The sequence below is a fragment of the Pygoscelis adeliae genome, unplaced genomic scaffold (assembly GCF_000699105.1).
Source record: "Pygoscelis adeliae isolate BGI_AS28 unplaced genomic scaffold, ASM69910v1 Scaffold218, whole genome shotgun sequence".
NCBI classification, from domain to species: Eukaryota; Metazoa; Chordata; class Aves; order Sphenisciformes; family Spheniscidae; genus Pygoscelis; species Pygoscelis adeliae.
Window position 1 is genome coordinate 5621749 of NW_008825433.1, and position 20635 is coordinate 5642383.

At 34.0% G+C, this 20635-nt stretch overlaps 1 protein-coding gene across 1 annotated transcript in view; it reads right to left on the reverse strand.

Annotated features, from left to right (window-relative positions):
• Positions 1–20635, reverse strand: part of KIF6 (kinesin family member 6) — a 175445-nt gene that overhangs the window by 88907 nt on the left and 65903 nt on the right. Inside the window, exons 11-13 of the mRNA XM_009331124.1 lie at positions 9306–9411; positions 8307–8448; positions 5964–6176 (exon numbers count right to left, since the gene is read on the reverse strand). Coding sequence (XP_009329399.1) covers positions 5964–6176; positions 8307–8448; positions 9306–9411 — 461 coding nt within the window. The remainder of the gene's footprint in view (positions 1–5963; positions 6177–8306; positions 8449–9305; positions 9412–20635) is intronic.

Sequence of the window (20635 nt, forward strand, 5' to 3'; positions counted from 1 at the left end):
TGTTTTCAGCAGAAGGAAATGAGATAGGAAAATGGAAAACATGTTAGAAACATGATTAGAGACATAAGAGACACTAGAAATACCACTTTCTATCACTTTAGAACAGGCTGATTGTAGAGTTGAGACAACAGAATTAAAAAAAGCAAGCTTGCAAACTAACTAAACTGTTAAAATAGTTAACATATGCATAGCCTACATGCTGTACATTGAAATTGTCATAAATGATGGAAGGTATGGAAAGTGTTTAAACAATGAAGAATAGTTTTAATATTACACTAAAGGTTCTACTTGGGAGTTCTACCCTGGCTCAGCCCCAAGGCCTTTCACACATCTTTAGCAAATCCTTAATGCCTATAGACAAGAAGACATATGTATACAGTTCAGATGGATTTTGAAAGGAATGGATAACTTTATGAATATTATTTGCAGGTTTGCAATATGTGAAAAATGAGGCTCGGTGCTCAACAGAGAATGATGCCTCACTTCCACTTTTCTTCCATTTGATGAAATGTCAGGACAGAATTCAAAGTGAGGTCATCATCCGAACTTTTTCTGAAATATCGGTCTTTGCCAATGCAGAGTGCAGGAGATAAGGTTCAAGAATCCAGTCATTTGAGCTGACATGCTCGTTCCTACTTTATGTTCAAAGAAAACTCACATGTATGTACATAACTGTTCGCAGAAAGAGAGAGCACAGTATCGAAGCTGAGAATTTGCTAACGCTTCTGAGATTCTTATTTCAAGACTCAAGAATAAGTGGCATTACATAAAAGATTTAATTATACTAGTCATTTGCTGATAAAATATAGCTACTTTTTGCTAACATATTTCTGAGATTATCAAAAGCTTTGTGTTATGAGGACATAATTATATTTAGTTAATACTATTATGACACCTAACCAAGCAAATTCTTCCTGTACAATGAGAAGGAGCACGATAAATAGGAAAAGTAGGAGGCAAAGGGATTTCCTCAGCAGCTGAGTAACTTGGAATGGAAAGAAGCAATATGGAAGAGTATTCTACACAGAAACAGGAAGAGGTATAAGAAAGGAATCACCAAATTCTCAACCTCTCCTTTTTTTTAGGAGATAAATTAAGAGCAAACACACATAGGCATTGCCATAAGGGAACAGACGCAAGATCAATCTAGCCCAGTATCCTGTATGGTAAGTAAGTGGCAGCATGGCAGTGTTAGATAATTCTAAAGAATATGCGAAGCACCCACTGTAAAAATCCATTATATAAACTTCTGCAGGATTCATCCTGATTTTTTTAACACTGGACTGGTATAAAACATGAAGAAGGAGTTCTAATATTCTCTCTTTTGATAGTCTTTAATATTTTTTTTTAAAGCAGTATTTTATGCCTAATTCCTGACTACTCAGTTTTATCAATAGCCTCCTGTGTGGGATCTCATTGTGCCTTTTGACAGCCTGGTTATGTTAATGACTTCTTAATTCTCTTCCTGATTCACACATTTAAAAAACTGCAGAACTTAAGAAGGGATATTTCCTTTGCAGAAACCAGGATAACTAGAACTCTTAAGATTTCAATTTCTAATTTTTTCAGCATTCTGTTCTTAGACGTAGTTCTGGTTCTTTCACATGTATGCAGCTCATGATATACAACTCTTGGACATTCATCTGTTCCTTCTAACTTCTCTCCTGCTTATTGTCTATGATGATTTCTTTCCCATTCCTGCATGCAATCTCCTCTACAATAATTAATAGAGTCACAGTCCTACTAAAGTTTTAGAGTACTCAAACAAAATAACAACTGTGACAATCGATGGATAGTTCAATTATTAAGCAATTTTAGAGGATAATTGGCAATCTTAAATAGTTTAAGAAATCTATTCACATTAGGACACTAGCAAAACCTAAGCTTCTACTTGCCAGCTGTCCTGTTTCAATTTCAAGCTGAAGATTCTCTCTCCTTTCAGTTAAAAAAATCCTCACAAATTTAATAAAAAACTGAAATGTAAGCCATGAATATGTAGAAGTTATACGTGATAATCTAGGATGAGGCATGTTCTTCTTTACTAACAAAAACATAAGCACTTCTAGAACGTACGGACACCAACAAATCTTTTTATTTGTACAATTCAATTAGAAAAAAAAGAAAACATGCAACAAAAAATCTGTCTACAGTTATTGGAAGGTGTTTTACATGGGTTTTGAAATTAACGATTTGCAAGATTATTGTTATTTATTGTCATAAATAACCAGCTCAGATGATGTAAGGAAAGATAACCACAATGCTTAACAGTTAAGCCTTTTCAATTAACCACTATAAAAACTCCCTTACTTACACAATCCATGCTAACTGGTCAATATAATTTGCATTGTTTGAGTTGCTGTTTCTATAAAGATTTAAGCACATACTTAAATCCTGTGGTATTACTTATATGAATAAAGTGAAACATATCCTTAAACTCTTGTAAAATCAGGTTCTAGGAATGGTTTCGGGTAGTTCTGAAAATTTAGTATGCAGAAGAATACGTTTTCTAAACTATTAATGGTAAATATTGCTTGTACCTCCATATCTTTTAAAACGCACTCTTCTGAAATCTAATGATTCAAATATTTAATCTCATCTTTTAAGATGCATGATGGAGTGTTTATAACTTTTGGAGTTGACAGTATAAGTTTTTGGAATTTCTTTAACAGCTGTATTAATTGGAGAGTGCAAGACAGTATTAAAAATAGTTATGAGTCCTGACGAGGCCTATGGTAATTCCTAACTCTTGAGAAGAGCATTTCATACTTTTCCAATGGTCCCTATCAAACTTCTTTCCCACTATTTCACAAGCCTCCCCAGTCAGTTGACAATTTCATCACTGCAATAGGCCTGTAGCTGTCAAAAACTTGCCATGGTGAGAAAACTTTTCAAATCCATACAGAGATTTAAAAGTTAAAAGGAAAACCTTAAGTCAGAGTATGTATTTGGTGGATATCAGAGTATTAAAATTACATATTTGCAGATAACTTATTTTGCTATGTAAGTTGACCATTATGCTTTTCAAACCCAGATGGTGTTCTTTCAAGACATTTTTCTTCATTCTTAGATAGAACAAATGGATTAATAAAGTCTGAAGCATACAAATGTATCCAGGTCTGAGTCCAATAGGAAAGAGAGCTATATCCTAGCCATTAGCAGATAGAACTAAGAGGTTTTGGCTGCCAAGGAATATACCAATGTATCTTTGCACTGTCACAGCTTTATAATAAAACAGAAAAATAGTAGTAACCATTTGAGGCTTTATGGTACTTTGCAGCTAAGGATCTCAAAACAGTAACTTGCCTCCAAAGAAAGTGGAATGCTTCATATGGTACAGTATTTTTCTTCATGTGCTATTGATCTGTAATTTATAGTTTGATTTTTTTTTTCTTTTAATCATGGCATAGACTGCTTGTCCTAGTACAAGTCAGTTTCTTTTTACTGACTTTGACTCCCAGAACTTTTATTTTTTTTTTTTTTTCTTGAGCCCTCTGGCCTTATTCTAACTATTACTGCACGTTTTTAAATACTTGCTTTATTTTTCCTAAGTTTTGGGTCATTATCCATTCTGGTATTTTATATATTATTTTAAAATCTCCAATACAATTTTAAAATCTCAAATGTAATTTTAAAGACTACAGAAAAGCTCTAATACTTCTAAAAATTATTTAAATTTCATTAAAATTCTTCTCCTGTAGCAAAACTTTACATCTGATACGATGGCTTTATGTATACTATGTATAAGTACACAGTGAGACCTTTTTCAACATTTTCTGATGAACTGTCTGCATATGTTTACAAGTGTTACATAGCGAATTTTTCTCAAACATGTCCCTTGGCACCACAGAGAATCAAACTGTGAAAACTCTACAAGCTGATTTAAAAAATATATAATCTCCAGTCTACAAGAACTTTTTAATATAAATGTTAGTTACAATATGAATATAAATACTGAAGCTTGTTACTTTCAGAACTTTAAAAGGTAAAAAAAAGAAAGAGAAAATTAAAGTTAATTATATATTAGGGAAAAAATACTATCATTTTCAGAGACACAAAGGCATGAAAGAGCCTGGACACTCAGTTATATTCTTGCAAAGACAACTGGTCTCCTGAGGTTGGGTTTAAAGCATACTGGCAAGGCTGTATGTGTTGTATTATTAGCAGTGTTTCTACTACTTTTTTATGTCTGTCGTTCTTAGTATTCCCTGAGCACAATAACGCAAGCATTTTAAGAAATAATGTTATGAAGCATTATCATTATAACAGCTACACATTACGGAAGATTATAATTCCAAATGCCGCCAACATTACTGGACTAGACTTGTAGCAGAATGTCAGGCCACTCTAAAGGAATGCAGACATATAGGACCACCTAAAACAGTCCAAAAATAACTTTTTATTTATCTGTAGCCCTCAAGCAATATGACTGAAAAGTTTAAAAATAAATTAACTATAAGTGAACCTAAGGGAGAACTTTCATGTTCACACTTAGCATCTTGGTTATTGAGGACTTCATCGTTTTCATGTCCACACGGAAAGAGGCAGAATATCAGAACCTGACCCAACACTGATTGAAAAGAGGACTGGAAAGAAGGGATTAGGTTTCCAGCTACTTTCAGAATGAGAAAATCATATAATGTGCAATCCAATCATGTAAAAAAAGTCTCATCTCAAAACATACTACCTCCTCATCCCAGACAGATATCCATTTAAAACTCATTATCAGAACAGGATGGGAATCAATTACATTTACTTTTACTTATTGATTTACCAAAGACAATACTTCATCATTATGGCAGATTCCCTGTGCCAATCTTCTGTCCCAAATAATTATTTTTTCAATGAACAGTATTTGATATGCTTACCTATTAAATTGTACAAACCAAACAGCTCAATTAGCATAAAGCATGAGTAACAATACACTGGCTTTACTATAAGAGATAAAAACCTTTTATCAGTTACCTACAGACAAGTAGTACTTATCTGCTGACAAAGACACGGCACATGGTAAAACGGGTGTTGAGTGTGTTAGCTATCCTAAATGAATGCATTATTTATGAATCCAGGTCTAACTTGTTTGCAAACTATGTGAATTGTTAAACCACTTGAGAAACAATTAAATTACATATTTTTTTAAATACATCAGCATAAAATTTTTTATTTTGTTCACACTTACTAAAGTCTTGCTCCAGAAAGGTACCATTTCACTAAAGCTACTCGCATGCATAAAAATGGAGCTGTTTGTCATTACTGGAACTAAGGTCTCAGTTCACTTAATCACATTCTTTTTTTTTTTAAACAATAGAAATAATCACCATGGTTTGTTAAAAATGCTAAATAAAGCCAGATATCTGAAGTGTATAATATAAAAAAAAAAATCTTAAAGATAATCACAAAAAGTTTTGTGTTTACAATCTGGTATCAGAGCTAGGAGCATAAATAGTGAAATTTCACTTTATTTGAATATAAGATTTCTCTCCTAGGCTGGAAGATTAAAAAAAAAAAAGAAAAAAAAAGTTTATTGGTGTTTAAGGATACTGTGCAATAAGTAATGCCTGCACAAAAATTCTCTCAGTATCTACAGTTCCGGTTTAGATTTCTTTTTTGTTAAAAGTCAGTATTTTCAAATCTTCCAGGGGAAAAATATTATTTCCTAGTATTTTTTAATGTATCATGCCAAAACACCCTTTTCTGAGAATTCACTCAAAGATTCAAGGACCTGCAACTGAATTTATACTCTGGTTTTGTAGGACTGTTCAACAAAGTATTCACATCAGTTTGTAAAAGCCATCAGCACCTTGAGAGGGCTAGAAATTTAAATCCCTGCATTTGTGGATACAGAATTAGCAGAATATGGCTGATATTGAAAAGAAAACTTTCCTGTTCTGGTACACATTTGAAGGATATGCTGTAAATCATATTGTAATAATGCAATAACTGCTCACTTAATTAATTACACTAACCTGTTTGTCTGGAAAGAAAAGGTTGTCTGTGAACTGAAGAACTGAAATCTTTTGCCTCTTTAAGACTAAAACAGCTAGATGGGCTCTGACTTTCTTCCAAGTTTATAGAATGAGACTGCTCCAAGACTGTAGAACCAGCAGAGGCAGCATTAAGCTGGAAAAGAGCATCTTGTGCTTTCTTTTTTTCTTTTTTTAGCATATTTACCAGAATATCTGCAAGATAAATTAAGGAAATCATTAAGGACCTCTTTTTTATAAAGCAACAATCATCTTGGTTTATCCCTAAGTCATTTTTTTTTCCAAGTGGAACAATTTCAATTATGGAAACCTATATGTGAATATGAATTCGGAGTTGGGCATATTCTTTGCAATTATAGTCATTCACCTTAGTTTTTCCAAACGGCAGATTAATTTTTACTAAACAGCAACAAATTCACACATTGACGACAATTGTTGATCCCATTCAATCCACACCTGATAAAAGCATTTACAGACAAACAGGGATGAAAACTCTGGTATCTTAGTGCCATTGTGTAACACTCCCTTTTTTATTTTTTAAATGCTGTAATAAACAAAACTTCCAAACAAAAGAAAAAACTTCTTAACTTACAGGTAGCCTGGCAAGTGCATCACATCTGTAAGCTTTTCACAATAAGAAGGTTTACTAAAATGCAGAACAGGTCTTCAGGAAATTTATTCCAATAACACTATGTATTTACTGGAAGTATATTTGGTATAAATACATTTTGCCTAACAGCTTATAGAGGGCTTACAATGAAAATCCTATGTGCATTGAGCCAAAACCACAGGAGACCCTGTGATATGTTTTTTGATATGGTATTCATTTTGATCCTAATTAATCTTCTAAATGAACAACAGAAAATCTAAGTAGTCTTTGAAGAATATTATTAACTGCACTAGGTAGTAATAATAAAACACTTTACAATTCAGTTATGATAGCTCCTAGCTACCATAGGCAAGAAAGACCTCATAGTTTATTGACTAAGCAGCTTCCATACTTCCCATTGCTTAATCACACTAGACGTTACTAAATTTCTAATGGTGATGTACACTCACTTAGCAGCTGCAGACACTGTAAATCAGTTTTGTGTTCAAAGTCTTAATTTTTATATTCCTCCTATATAACTCTAACATGGATTTACACAAGTTTCTTCCTTGTACTTCTGCAAACAAAGCTGTATATATCTATCAAGCACAAGTGCATTTGATAGAGGTGTTCTGCTTTTTTTAATTATCAATGTCATACTAATGAAATAATTTATTTCAGGAAGAAATGTTTCTGGGAATCCAGATCTTAAAATTGACATGAAAATTGAAGAATTTTTTGAAAGGAATGATAAGTCAATGTTAGAGCTAAACTTATTTGAAAGAGCACCTTGGAAAATGAACATCTTATCTTCTGTGACAGAGCAGAAATAGAGAAGCTTTCCTGCCACCTCAATTCAGACTGGTAGCATGCTACACGCTGATGTAAAATGCCATTCTTATTTGATATATAAAATTGATCTGGAATTGTTGAGCATGAAGAATGCAACTAAGTTTGCTTTTTCCTAGTAATGGTGAAAGAATCTCTGTTACCTATAAACTCAAAACCAGAACAAAACCATTTTTTCAGTTCTCTGCCATATTCAAATTTTACCCACCAAGTAGCCACAAAGTTAGGGAGACAGTGATGCTACGGTCTGCCCACAGTTCTGTCAACCTGCTAAAAATAACTCCCACCCATTATGCAATAGTGCAACTAGTCACGTGTTTCCTCTGGGGCAGTGAAATGGACAAAGCATGTCTGAGCAGTTTAGTATTTTTATATGCAAAAAGCTTTAGCTTTGATTTAAATTTTAAAGTTGTATGTAAAGAGTACAAGTTTTATATTTATTCTAAAGGCAAATAGCCCAATAGTCCCCAAAGTAGCACTTCATTTGGCTAAAAATAACACTTACAGGAAATTCTATTCTTTGTAAGGTAATAAATTGATCTTTATATAGCATCAGAGTTTCCCATTCTAAAAAATGGTTTAATTTGCTTGAGGAGAGTGTTTTCAGCACGGCCTGATCCATGGTATTTGGATCTTGGCTGGACCGTTCTAAAGCTAAGTGGTGCTTGGATCCAGGATTTTGGTTTGGGTCACAACTGAAATAGAAGCAGGTGCAAAGCAGGAGTTCTGCCACATAAAAGTTGGGAACTGTGTAATTGCTTTAACACAGTGGGGTCAGTAGGGAGAATTTCCCTCCATACAGCTAATGCCTATCTCACACACATAAAAACCATTGTAGCCAGATCAGCTCAAACACAAGTATTATTTTTTTTCCTCACAAAGGATACTGATTTCATTGTCTCTTTGCTGCAGAAGTTCTTTCATTTTTTTCAATTCTTCTTCTCCTGCTTCTTTGTTAGTGTCTTTTTCTTCAGAGATGTGTTGTGAGAGCAGTTTTGTATCAGAAATCTTTGAATGATTCATTAGTTGCTATTAGGAGAACCGAAAAAAGCACACTCTTAACTTCACCTCCAGCTATGTATTTATTCTACTCTGAGACTATCTAGCTATGGTAGAAAAGATAAGGCCTTTCTAGACTTCACAGAACAAAATCATGCTACTAATTGACTGTCAAGTTATATGTGTTGTGTCAAGTATGAGACAAGTTGTATTTGTTGATCTTCACTACCAAGCATAAACTTTACTTTACTCTTTCGACAAATAAATTCCAGTGTTCTCTACAACGTAACTAAAACATAATTATTTAAAGACAATAAATTAAGATCAGGAATGTATACATTATTATATTGGAAAACTATATCCCAAAATATAGAAAATAATATATTATTTTCTATTGCTTTCCCTATTAATTTCACTTGTTCTTCTTAGTTTAAGTGTATCTTGTTTGCTCGATGATTTAGAAGGGCTTACACCACCATCAGGAGAGTTAGTGTAACAGATTCAGGTATATGGTGGGTTTATTCTTTATTTTTATCTCTTTCAACATAGTTTGTCCAAAATAAAGCCTTCATTGTGCTGGGAATACAGATGGATGCAATTATCCATATACAGATAACTTGTCTGTGTTGATTCCAATAACTTCCAGTGCTCTCTTACAATTTACTGCATACTGAGATCCTTGCTGGGATTTCCACAACATGCTGCTGAATTTTTCCAACTAAATTTCAAATTTCTATCAGTCCTCCATGCACTTCACAGTTCAATTGTTTTACCCTTTTCCAATGCCTCTCAACTGTATTGCATTTCTTTTGACACTTTTCAACCGTGAACGTCTTCAAGTTATTTTCAGTGCCAGCTGGACTTCCATCTATGTTTAAAAGAAATACCTTCACATGAACGAAGCAATACTTGATCTTGCGCATGTCAGCACCAACATCCAGAGTGCTATCAGGATCATTATCCTCGAGAAATGTTTCAATTAACTCATCCAACCTGAAAATACATAGCATTTTTAAGGAAAAAAAAAAATCACAAACATGCACACAACTCTGTAAAGTAATGTGTCAAATACAATACAAGATTTACCAAGCTGACTGATATTAGTAGGTTATTTTCCTTCAAGGTCCATGCAATTGCAATGTACTTTTGTTCCTGATACTAAAACCTTGATTTGATACTGGAGATTCTACAAATCCATATCAGAACATACTTGGACATGCTAAAGAATAGTTCTAGAACTAAAAGCATCTAAGAAGTAATCTTTTCTTTTTGTCATTTATTTCATAACTTTCTAGTCTTCTACCATCTCCTAATTGAAAAGATCTAAAGCCTGCCTTCTCAGAAGACTAGATTTTTAGAGTCTTTGGACATAGGATTTTTTAATATATATGATTATTTGTGCAAAAGAAAAATTCACTTTTCTATTACAAGAGTCAGCAGATAGCATAGCTTTCATACATAAAATTACCTGCTCTGATCACCAAGCAAAGCAACCTATCTTTTGATGCAGATATTTAAAGATTTCTCAAAGTCCCACTGCTGCTCTTCTGGTTAATTAAATGTAATCATTATTTTATTTAGTTGCAATTTGTTCTTATTTAACAATCATCTGACAACATCTTCCTTAGGGAGGAGCAATTCTGACTTTGGTAATTCAGTCTTCATAAGAAAATCTGGCACACAGAAGCATCCTCTTGCTTTTTCAAAACCAAATTAAAATATTCAGACTGGAAACCTACACAGGCATAATATACCATGCCTCTGAGCTGGATGTCACAGTTATATGGATAGAGTCAGATTTCCTCTTGCATGCTCTCACCAGCTCTCTAGGTCTTGCATTCCAGGATGCATGGCAGATCAACCTCAAGAAAAAGGGCAGAAGATTTCTAAACCAAAACTAGCCTTTAGCCCACTTACTAAGGTACATTTCTGGAAAATAGCAAGTGCAAGTTCAAACTCCATCAACTAGTTTTAGATTAAAGGCTTCCTGGTTCCTGACAAATGCTATTACCATTAACTTAGTCGGCAAATGGTGGGCAAAAATGACAGCCATATGCCCCGTAAAGCATAATTCTATGATTTTAAATATTTATTTAGGTTATTATCCTCAGAAGATGAACGTAGGTTCTGAACCTGAGTGAGCCAAGGTATTTAAGGTACCTGCATCAAGTGCCCAACAGCCAGAGAGGGGCAGGTGTTCAGAACCATCTCTGTGCTTAGTGTTTCTTTTGGACTAGGTTTGTTCAGCTCCTCGCTTAATACGCAAGCCTTCTGAATGTCACTTGGTAGTCATTTATCCTCTTCAGTTACAGGATAGGGAATCTGTTGCCATTTGATTTTCTGAATCACTTTCTGTAACCACATACCAAAATTTTACGCATTATGCTATCACAGTGTCTAAAGTTGACACAAAAGTAGGTGGTTGGGATATTGCTCTGCTTTTGAAGACTTTTTTTACTGAGATTCCTCACATCACTATACTGTAGTAACAATTCCCTGCTGGAGGAGGAAACAATGAGATGCACAACAAACAGAAAAAAAAAAAAATTTCAGGAGAGAAATATCTGAAAATCAGGAGCTGTAAAACTGGAATGAAAATTGGAAAACATAACAGATAGGTTTGGTTATTTATCTCCTCTAGAGTTCACCATGGCAAACTGTCAATTCTCAAAACAGGAGAAAAAGGAGAGAAAAGAAGAGAGAAACCCCCAGTTAGTTTCAGATAAACTGTGCTTTCCCATTTTCATTATTTCAGTTAAAGAACAAGAGACAAATATGTTGCCTATACCATTCATCATATGTGCAAAATTGACAGCGTCTGAATTTATAGAACAATCCCTGAAGTCAATGTGAGCTGTACATGTGGAGGGTTTAAAGGAGAGGATATTTAGAGAGAAATATTACTTACAGAAGAATTACTGGCATTGACTTGCTTCTTAAGTTAAGAGACTACAAAAATTACTGCGTAAAAAAGACCAGAATTTTACTTATTGCTACATGATTTTTTCTGCATGAAGAGTCCAACAGAACAGAGGCCAGTAGTACAAGAAGTTATTCATACTCTCTGCAGACACACTAAGCACAATGAGCAGGAGGATTAATCCTTCATATGTGGAGGTAGGCATCTGTGTAAGCACTGGGAAAAGAGAGGCATTTATACTATTAATGAGAATGCTATAGTGATTACACAGACACAGAGGAAGTCAGTATTTGTCAGTATCTTAAGCACCTTATTGATTTCAGTAAGTAAGAGGAAACAAGTAAAAAATATTTTTTATAACTAGACTGTCTAGACCGACTATATGAAGTCATTTATAAAAATGGGCCTTTAATCTTGAACTAGAAATTAGAAAGAAGATATTTTAACCTTACTAAGATTACCTGTTTGCCAGGGATTTACCCATACTCAGATTACCACAGATTTAGGCTATGGGAATCAATCAAAAAAATTACACTAACTTTCACCATTACCAGAATAACACTGCAGAAAGTTAAAATATTTCAAGAGAAAGAAAAAGAATATATAATTCTTGTAAAATAATGCTCTATTTTTGAAAATTATTATTATTATTTGCCAGTCAAAAGTCAAGGTTAATTTGTCAAGAGTAACCAATTAGACAAACTGTAATTATAGATATGAGCTGCTATTTCCTCTCTCTTACATTACCTTTAATGTGTTTGGCATTCTTGAAAAAACACAACAGCCCAATTCATCTTTTGTGTCCCAAGGACTACATAGAAGCCAAAACAGATTTGATCACCAGAAGACTGAGTCAAGTCTAAAATAGCAGAATGTAAATCAGAAGCTATAAACCAATTCAGCCTCTTTGCCAATTGTAGGAAACAGCAGAATCTTCAGTGTATTTTTAGATACATTTTTAAAATTTCATCTTTAAGAATTAGAAGAACAGATCAACCTAGTCTAAACACTATGGACAAAAACAAAAGAAAAAGAAGAAAAAAGAAAAGCAACAATGAAAACCTCCATGAATACCAGCAAAAGAAATCACTGCATCCCTCACATTTTTTTAGGTTTCCACGTAAAAATTACCAGAGCTCTTTCTAAATAAACACATAGTCTGACAACACTCTGGATATTCTGGGAGTTCTTCCAGTATATTGAAGTATTAAATGAAGGTAAAAAATAAACTGACAATGTGATACAGATGCAACTTGAAGTTTCTTTTCTTAATGAATAGATCTTAGTTAACTGAACCCCCCTTTTTTTTTTTCCAAGTGATTTATCAGCTCAAAGATTGTAAAAACAATTGAAACATTCTCCTATGAATTTATACAATGGCAAGATTTGCATTTTTACAAATGAAAAAAAAAACCAATGCTACTTCCAATTCATTTCCAGAGATTTTTACAGAATAAATCAAGGAGACAATAAAGAATCATAGGAGGAGGGGAAAAAAAGATAGAGAATAAAAGAAAAAAAAGGAATACTGACTGTACATTTTCTTTTTCCTAACATATATTAGCAAGGTAGATCTGCTTGCTAGGTGACTCGGAATCAAAGGACAATATAATTCTACAGGATGAATATCCTTTTCCTTCTCATATTCCTGACTCAAACAGTTTATTATGTTTACCTCTATAAATAGCCATAAAAATAAAATTCAATATATGGCATATATGAAAACTAGAGCACAGAATTATATAAAATAGGGCTGTAAAAGATTTAAGAAATTCATATAGGGCATCTACAGTTACAACTCCGACACATTCTTTCTAGTGAAAACATTACGCACAGGTTGTAGTCACCCTCCTATTAAAAGAGGCAGAGCGAGAAAACCCTTATTGTAAGTAAAGGAGAGCCAAAATGGCTTTTGGTTTTCATTCAGTTACCTTCAAGAGATGGATAATACCTTTCTCTTTAGCAATAATAAAATCTTCTGAGATAGTCACCTAATCTCTGATCCTTAGTTCTCTACCAGAAGAACGCATATTAAACAGTTTTCCTCCAACCAAAGACTGTTGCAAGAGCATTCGTCAGCAAGAATCAAACCAGAAAAACACATAAAACGGCCCAGCACTGAACAAAGTTGGGCCTAGATCTTCAAGAGGAACAAGAAACCCACAGAGAACAAGAAATCCCGAGAACTCCCTAGCAAATCTCGCTTTAGTTGCCTACTCAGAGGCATGCATATGTGGCAGAGCAAAGGTAGTATGAAATCATGAGGTAAAATAACAATGTCCTTTTTCTTCAGGACTTTTTTCACGTCAGTCGTAGTAGAATGACTAAAGAAGCATAGGAAACAAAGTATTTTTGGTCAGTTGTGGCTCAGCCCTGAGACCACATACCTAGTCCTCTCTTAGATAGTCAGTATGTTCTATTTCCTGGAAAAGTTGCTAACTATAGTTTCTTTTCAAAAAGACCTGAGCAATCAATCCTTACATTTACTGATGACCAGCTTCTGCTACTATGCCAAGGATAATGGTTAATATTTGTGCACCCTCTCAAAACAGAAATGAGGAAATAAAGCTGCCCAAAGAAGGGAGTTTTGAAAATGAACTTGCAAAAGGAATGAGCATGCTTGGCACAGAACATATCTGAAAAATTTCTAAGTTTGTGACTGAGCTTTTCTTCTCCCAAAACACCCCAGGCTGAATGTTAATTTCCCCACTACACCCATTGCCAAAAGTCAATAGGAAAATAATTTAGAAAAATCGAAGATGTTCACGTACGTAAGTTCTATGACATGGCTGAGTGTGCCAAGGTAACTCATAAACTAGAGGAGAGAAAAAAGCCCAACACACTTTTGTTAAAGCTTACAATGAAAAACAGATAGGATCAAGCAGAAAAAAATAAATCAACCAAGAAACATACAAAAAACCCATTCCACAGTATTTATGAACTTTGTTGCATACCGTATGAGATTTTTTTTTTTCTTTCTTGACTCTATTTATGAAGACTAGCACTACACCAGTGCCGGACTTTATTGTTCTTATATGAAAGGTGGATTGAAGTAGCAAGTTCCTGGTTTGGTATTCTATTTCTTTATTACCAACTTACAAAATGAGCTTATTACAAGCCCTTTGTAAAGCATCCATCAGTAGCAAAAAGAATAATTCCCCAACTAAAATTAAAATTAAAGATAATCAACCCAAAGACCTAGTAATGAAAGAACAACAAAAAGCCTAGTAACAGATACCTCTCAATCACTGGAGCAGAAACCTGAATAAAGAGATGGTCTCTATACTATCATCTGAAGATCAACACCAGGAATTCTATTTCCCGCTGGAGATACCTTTATAAAAAATACTTAGCCCCCAGTCTTCTCACTGCTCAGCTTAGAAAGTCGAAGTGCACTCAGCTTTATGGGAAAAAGCAATGATGGAAACTGTTTAATTAACTGAAATTCAATGAAAACCTAATTATGGGGTTAGCTACAAACACAAAATTGAAAATTACTGAATTGCTTACAAGTCACACTTAATTGCTTCAGTGGAAATACACAGCATGTATCTTTATTTCAGAATTTGATACTCTGTTAATGTAAGATGGCCAATTTAAGTTATTTAAATTTGAGATGTTTTTGTTATACTGGTGAGTTACATCAGAAAAGGCTACATTAATTTGAAATAGAAGTACCTAGCCACAAGATACTTGCATTGAAAGTACTAAACTAACATAAACCCCCCCTAAAAGTATATTTTAGTAATACTAAAATCTCTATTTCAGTGTAGAAACCAATATTAAACTAATAGTCTTTTATTTGTTGTGGTTAGTAACATTAGCAAGCCAGCTGCTGCATTCTTCATTAGTTTTAGCTTACTAAGGCTCTCAATAATGTTTCCATGCAGAATTTGTGCTAATCAAATCTGGATCATGGATAATCATAGCTAATTTCACATGACAGAAAAAATATTTAAAATCAGTGTCAGATGAAGATGTCTCTTCTAACTTCTGGAGATCCAAAATGGTTCCCTTTTTTTCCTTTTCTCTTGTACGTTGTTAGGTAAAGGAAGTTACACACCATTAAATATTTATTATTTAATGTTATTACAGTAGATGAAGCCTAAAAAGGGGATTTTTCATACGCCTCCATTCTTCCTTTTAGGACTGCGAGGTTCTGCCCTAAGAACAGCAGGCCTAACTTATACTAATAAGAGCAAGGGTGTGCTGAAGCCTATTGCCAGAACCCTGCTGTATCAGGAAGAATAGTTTTCCCAACTGAAATTCCCCGAAGGAGGAAGAATATGAAAGTATCAAACAAAGACCCATTTTCTGTGAAAAACAGCAGTGAACAGAGAATGGGGTTTTCTTTCTCAGTGCTCATCAGAAAAAATAGAAAAACAGAAAACATGAGTAAAAAATTCCACACAAACACAAAAAATCATTTTCTAAGTCAATGCCAAGGGAACAGTATCACATCATTTATGAGATTAATTTATAACTCATTTTGATAGTGGTCTTATTCATATTAATGTAGTACAAAAAGAAAGGTATTACAGTGCTGATCCAGGTGACTTTGAATCATGATACCAGACTCCGAATGAAAACACAAGCTGTGTGAAGCACAAGTCTGTTCTTAGGCTGATCCTGGGAAGAAAACTCACAGAAAAGCAGTCAGAAACAGTTGGGATGGAAACGTGCTAAACTAACAGTGCTCTCTGGTTAGTGACTGTGAATCAGTCCTGAATTCTTGGTCTAGCATTTCCCTCTTTATAGGTTTTTTTGCAAATAGTGTAAACACGCTGGACTGCAGCTCACAGACAGCTTTTTCTTTATCAACTTTATTTCTTTTCTGTTACTTTCCACCCTTCAGGAATTCTTTTTTAATGAAGGCTGCTTACCCTTTAGAGCACACATAAATCACAAAGCTTTCCATCCACATTATTTTAGATTCCACGCAATTTTTCTGATAGCCCAACTTCAGAATGATTAGATAAGCTCTGCGCTACTTCAGTTTTACCCATTCATTAAATAACAGACTTCCATCTTTAAAAAAAAAAAAATCCACTTCTGTGAATCAGTCATATGTTTGCATGAACCAGAATGCAAATTACACAGCTGAAATGCATCAGAAAAGCACTCCTAGCCAACTGAGAGTATGTTTTTAAAGTTTAGAGCTCTCAATAGCATGCAGGATGCATGGTCTCAAAACACAGATTTGGAAGGACTCATTTTGACCTTGCTTTATGAGCCATGATTCATTTCTGGGAGAGCTTGCCTTTTAACCCCTGATCACTGTCACTGTATATTATATATCAAAATTAAGTTTGCTTAAATTAATTTTGTGTGTCAACTGTGAACTCTGTGACAAGCAAAATGGAAATCCAAGTTTATGAGAAATAGGCTGCAAAAAAAGAAGCTACTGAAACACTTGAGGTAATCGGAGAGGTTGCTTCAATTAAAGAAGTTTGCTTACCCAGACTTTTGCAATAGCTTTCCTATTGGTAACATACTCCATATCAATTTTTTTCTTCATATAATTCATTTTGAAAATTATCTTTCAGTTTAATAATGATGTTTGTGTTATTAAAAAAAAAAGTAACTCCACATCTCCACATATTTTATGAATCTATTTATCTGAAGATGTGTGATAGTTGAAGCAGAATTGCCATTATATTTAATATGAGCTAACCGCATAAGTTATCTTCAAGTGTGCATCAGTATGGGAAGACCATGGGGATTCTAAGCAGCAAATTTTGTCAATAATGCCATGGAAGACAGGAGAGAAAAGGGAAGGTATTTCCAGGCACTGTTGCTAATGGCATGACAAAGAGGATAAAGTACACGCAATGCATCTGAGCTTGCCGTGAGAAAAGCTGTATAACATTACTGATGGGTAGTGGACATGACAGCAATTGCCTAGCTCACAATTGACATATATAGAGGATAATACTGTATTCTGTATCCAGAAATACCTGTTTAGCCTCTATTTTAACAAAAGTAGGTTAAGTCCTGGGTGAAATAATAATAATAAAGGTAACTAAATAGTGGAACTGGCTACTTAAGCCTTTGTATAATTCCCTCAGTAGATATTTGTAAGAATACTTTTATTAACATAGCCCTGGAATAGGCTGCATTGATTTGGTGCAGTCTTAGAGCAGGGAAGTAAGAGCAGTAAGTCGTAGAGCGTCTTCTGTTTCTGCAGTCTGGGAGATTTTTACACTTTTTTTCACTTTAAATATCTATACAGTGCTCTAACAACTGAAAAAATCTATTACAGGACAATAAAGACAGAGATCCCCTTTCTGCTACTGATTGCAACAGAACGAAAAAGTCTAAACATAATACACTTCATACTGAAGTGTCTACATGTGTATGTACAAGGAAGTTGAGCAATAATAAAGTTGCATACTACAAATTTGCTGTGAGGTTCAGTTTCATCCCGTAAACTGAAAATGCATTCTAAGCCAGTCTGCAAATAATGGTATTGAATTATACTCACAATTGTGTTTTAAGAAACAAAACTATGGGTAAAACTAAATCAATTGCTGCAAGTGGCAGAACTTCTGCTTTTTAGATTTTTTTTTTTTTAAGAAATCTTCTGAAACTGAAGGCGAGATTCTGAGGCATCACTTGCTTCTCAGGAGTCATTCTCAATGGCATAGTCTATCAGACAGATGGAAACTGAATTGTCACTTCTGTCAGACATTCCTCCAGCTAGCCACTACAAAATAACTGTGAGAGAAGAAAAAAAAAAACCCACAAAAAAACCCCAAACACAATTTTCTCGATGAGGTAAAGTGAAACAGTAGGTCTGCATGAACTTTGATAAAATATGGACATCTTTATTTTATTGCAGCCCTCCTCCCAAATTATGTATTTTTTTTAAAAAAGCAAGCAACTTTGGGGATAATTTTCTAGTATTTTCAATTTCTTGTTTTCATAGTAGATTATTCAAAGACAAAAAAGAAGTCTAGAAATGATAGGACTGTTTCATATAGCCAGGCAATACAAAATTGAATGAGAATAAGGAAATGTAAATCCTAATACTGTTTTTTTTTTAAATCCACAGACATTTCACTTCCTTTGTTTGAACCTCAATTTGTGCACCCATGAAATAGGCAATTATACCAAGTTATCGAAGATATTCACAGAATATTAGATTATGTGAACTATGTAGATACTCTAGAAATCATGCACAAGTCCAGAATTTTTAATCCAATGACATTATATATACTGGGACTGATCCTGCAAGACCTTAATTTAAACTCCTTAAAAGCCTAAGGTAATGAGTTGGAAAGCCTCAGAAATTGGAAATCAGCTGAAAGCAAAGTACTACAAATCTAAATTGTTCTTGAAAACAAATGCTTCAGATTTTCAAAATGTTACCGCTGCTGTAATTTGAAGCTTTTAAAGATGACTTTGGAGCTTTCTATTATATATTAAAGTTTGGAAAACTTCTGGCCTTTGAGTTGGTATAATGAAGTGAATCCTATGGTACTTCCACAAGCAAATATTATGATGTTTAAACCTTCAAGTCTCTCTTAAGCCTGCAGAGATAGCAATTCTCTTAAATGGTGAAAATAAAGCTTGTAAGAGTTGAATAATGTTATCATTACAGTAATGTTCCTGAAGAGGAAGTCATGATATCTCCCAAAACAACCCAAAACCAAAGAGCCATAGACACAGCAAAAATTTTAAGTTCTCATATTTAGAAATGTAAAAAGAACAGATGAAAATAGAAAACACAGCAATGAGACAAATTATTTACATGCATGTAGATAAACTGATTTTCATACGTATTGAATGTTGGCTGGTATTTATTGGTCTAATATGAACATGTTTGTTAGACCAAATGGTCTTTCCTAACTTTCTATTCCTAATTATCTAATATTTTCAGCTGGGGCCAAGTGCTTATAAAATAACTGATAACAGAGCTAAAGCACACTCTTCCCTATTGATAATGAGTAGGAACAAATAGATTTTTGAATACCATGTGCATTTTGTTAATACTATAGGCAACAATTAGGATTCATATGCTGCCTCTTTACATAGCCAATAAGCTGGCATCCAAAGAAATTACCTAAATTCAAGCTGGCATAGAACATTTGGATTTTTTTTCAGTTGTATCAAGTTCAGTTATTTGAGGGTAAAAATTTTGAAAATAGGGCTTCTAATTTTGTAAAGCAATCAAGCAAACAGTATCATACACACAGATGAATGATTACCATTAAACACTTGCACTGCACAGTAGAGAAGCATACACCTCCTATTACAGATATAATCTACTTTTTTTTTTTTATTAGACATATGGGCAAAGCCATTTTTGCTACTTCTTTATGTGAGGAGATTCTTCTGAATTAGATGGCTACAATGTGGCAAACAGATGTAAAGAGTTTCTACACAGTTGAAAGTCATTCATTCCAATGATGAAATGCACACAGATCTAAATCTTTGTATCAGTAAGTCAAGGGGAGATTTGGCACGGACTGTAAAAAGACTAAGACTGGCTTATACAGGGAAAAAAAAATGCCTACACTAATACTACACATACAAAGTTTTTGCAGAAAAGAAGACATGTCAAGTAGCTTGCAGAGTAGATGATTTCCTTCTTTAACAGCACTTTATAATTACAAACCAAAAGCACATACATAAAGAAATGCTACTCACTGGCAGCTAATATTTGTAGCCATATTCTAATCACTAGAGCATATCTAAAAGTAGCAGGAGAAAACTAAACTTCAGTTTATCAAAACTTGAAAAATATAAATATCTCTAAGGAGAAGGTAGCAAGAACTTGAAATAAAAAGAAAGAACATACGACAAGCAAAAAACTACTCAAGGAAGTCAAAAGGATTCATGGATGAACACCAAGACATTCTTACAGTAGAGAAGAGAGAAGTAGTTTTGAAAAAATTGTGTAACGTGCCACTTACAGGTTATTAATTAGATGTAAAAGCTCAGAAGAAAAAGGTTTTCAAAAAGTATTTGAAGTGCCAAAAGATGCAAACGGGTATTTAGTGGTACTTTCAGAAGCAACCCAGCTGACCAAGCATTCAATGAATTTCAGCGATGATCAGACTGCTATGATCAGACACTTTTGAACATACATATTTGGAAATTGGCTCTGAGATTTTTTCAAAAATCTAAACAATCATATTCAGCTACACTATCTTTTCTCCATAAATCTCACTAATACGAGTTATACTACATTCCATTATCTTTCTCGAAACCATGTGACATTAGACTACTGCTGTACTTTTGAACATTAGAAAACAGGACATAGTACGTAGTCTCCTTTCCCCCCTTTCCCCC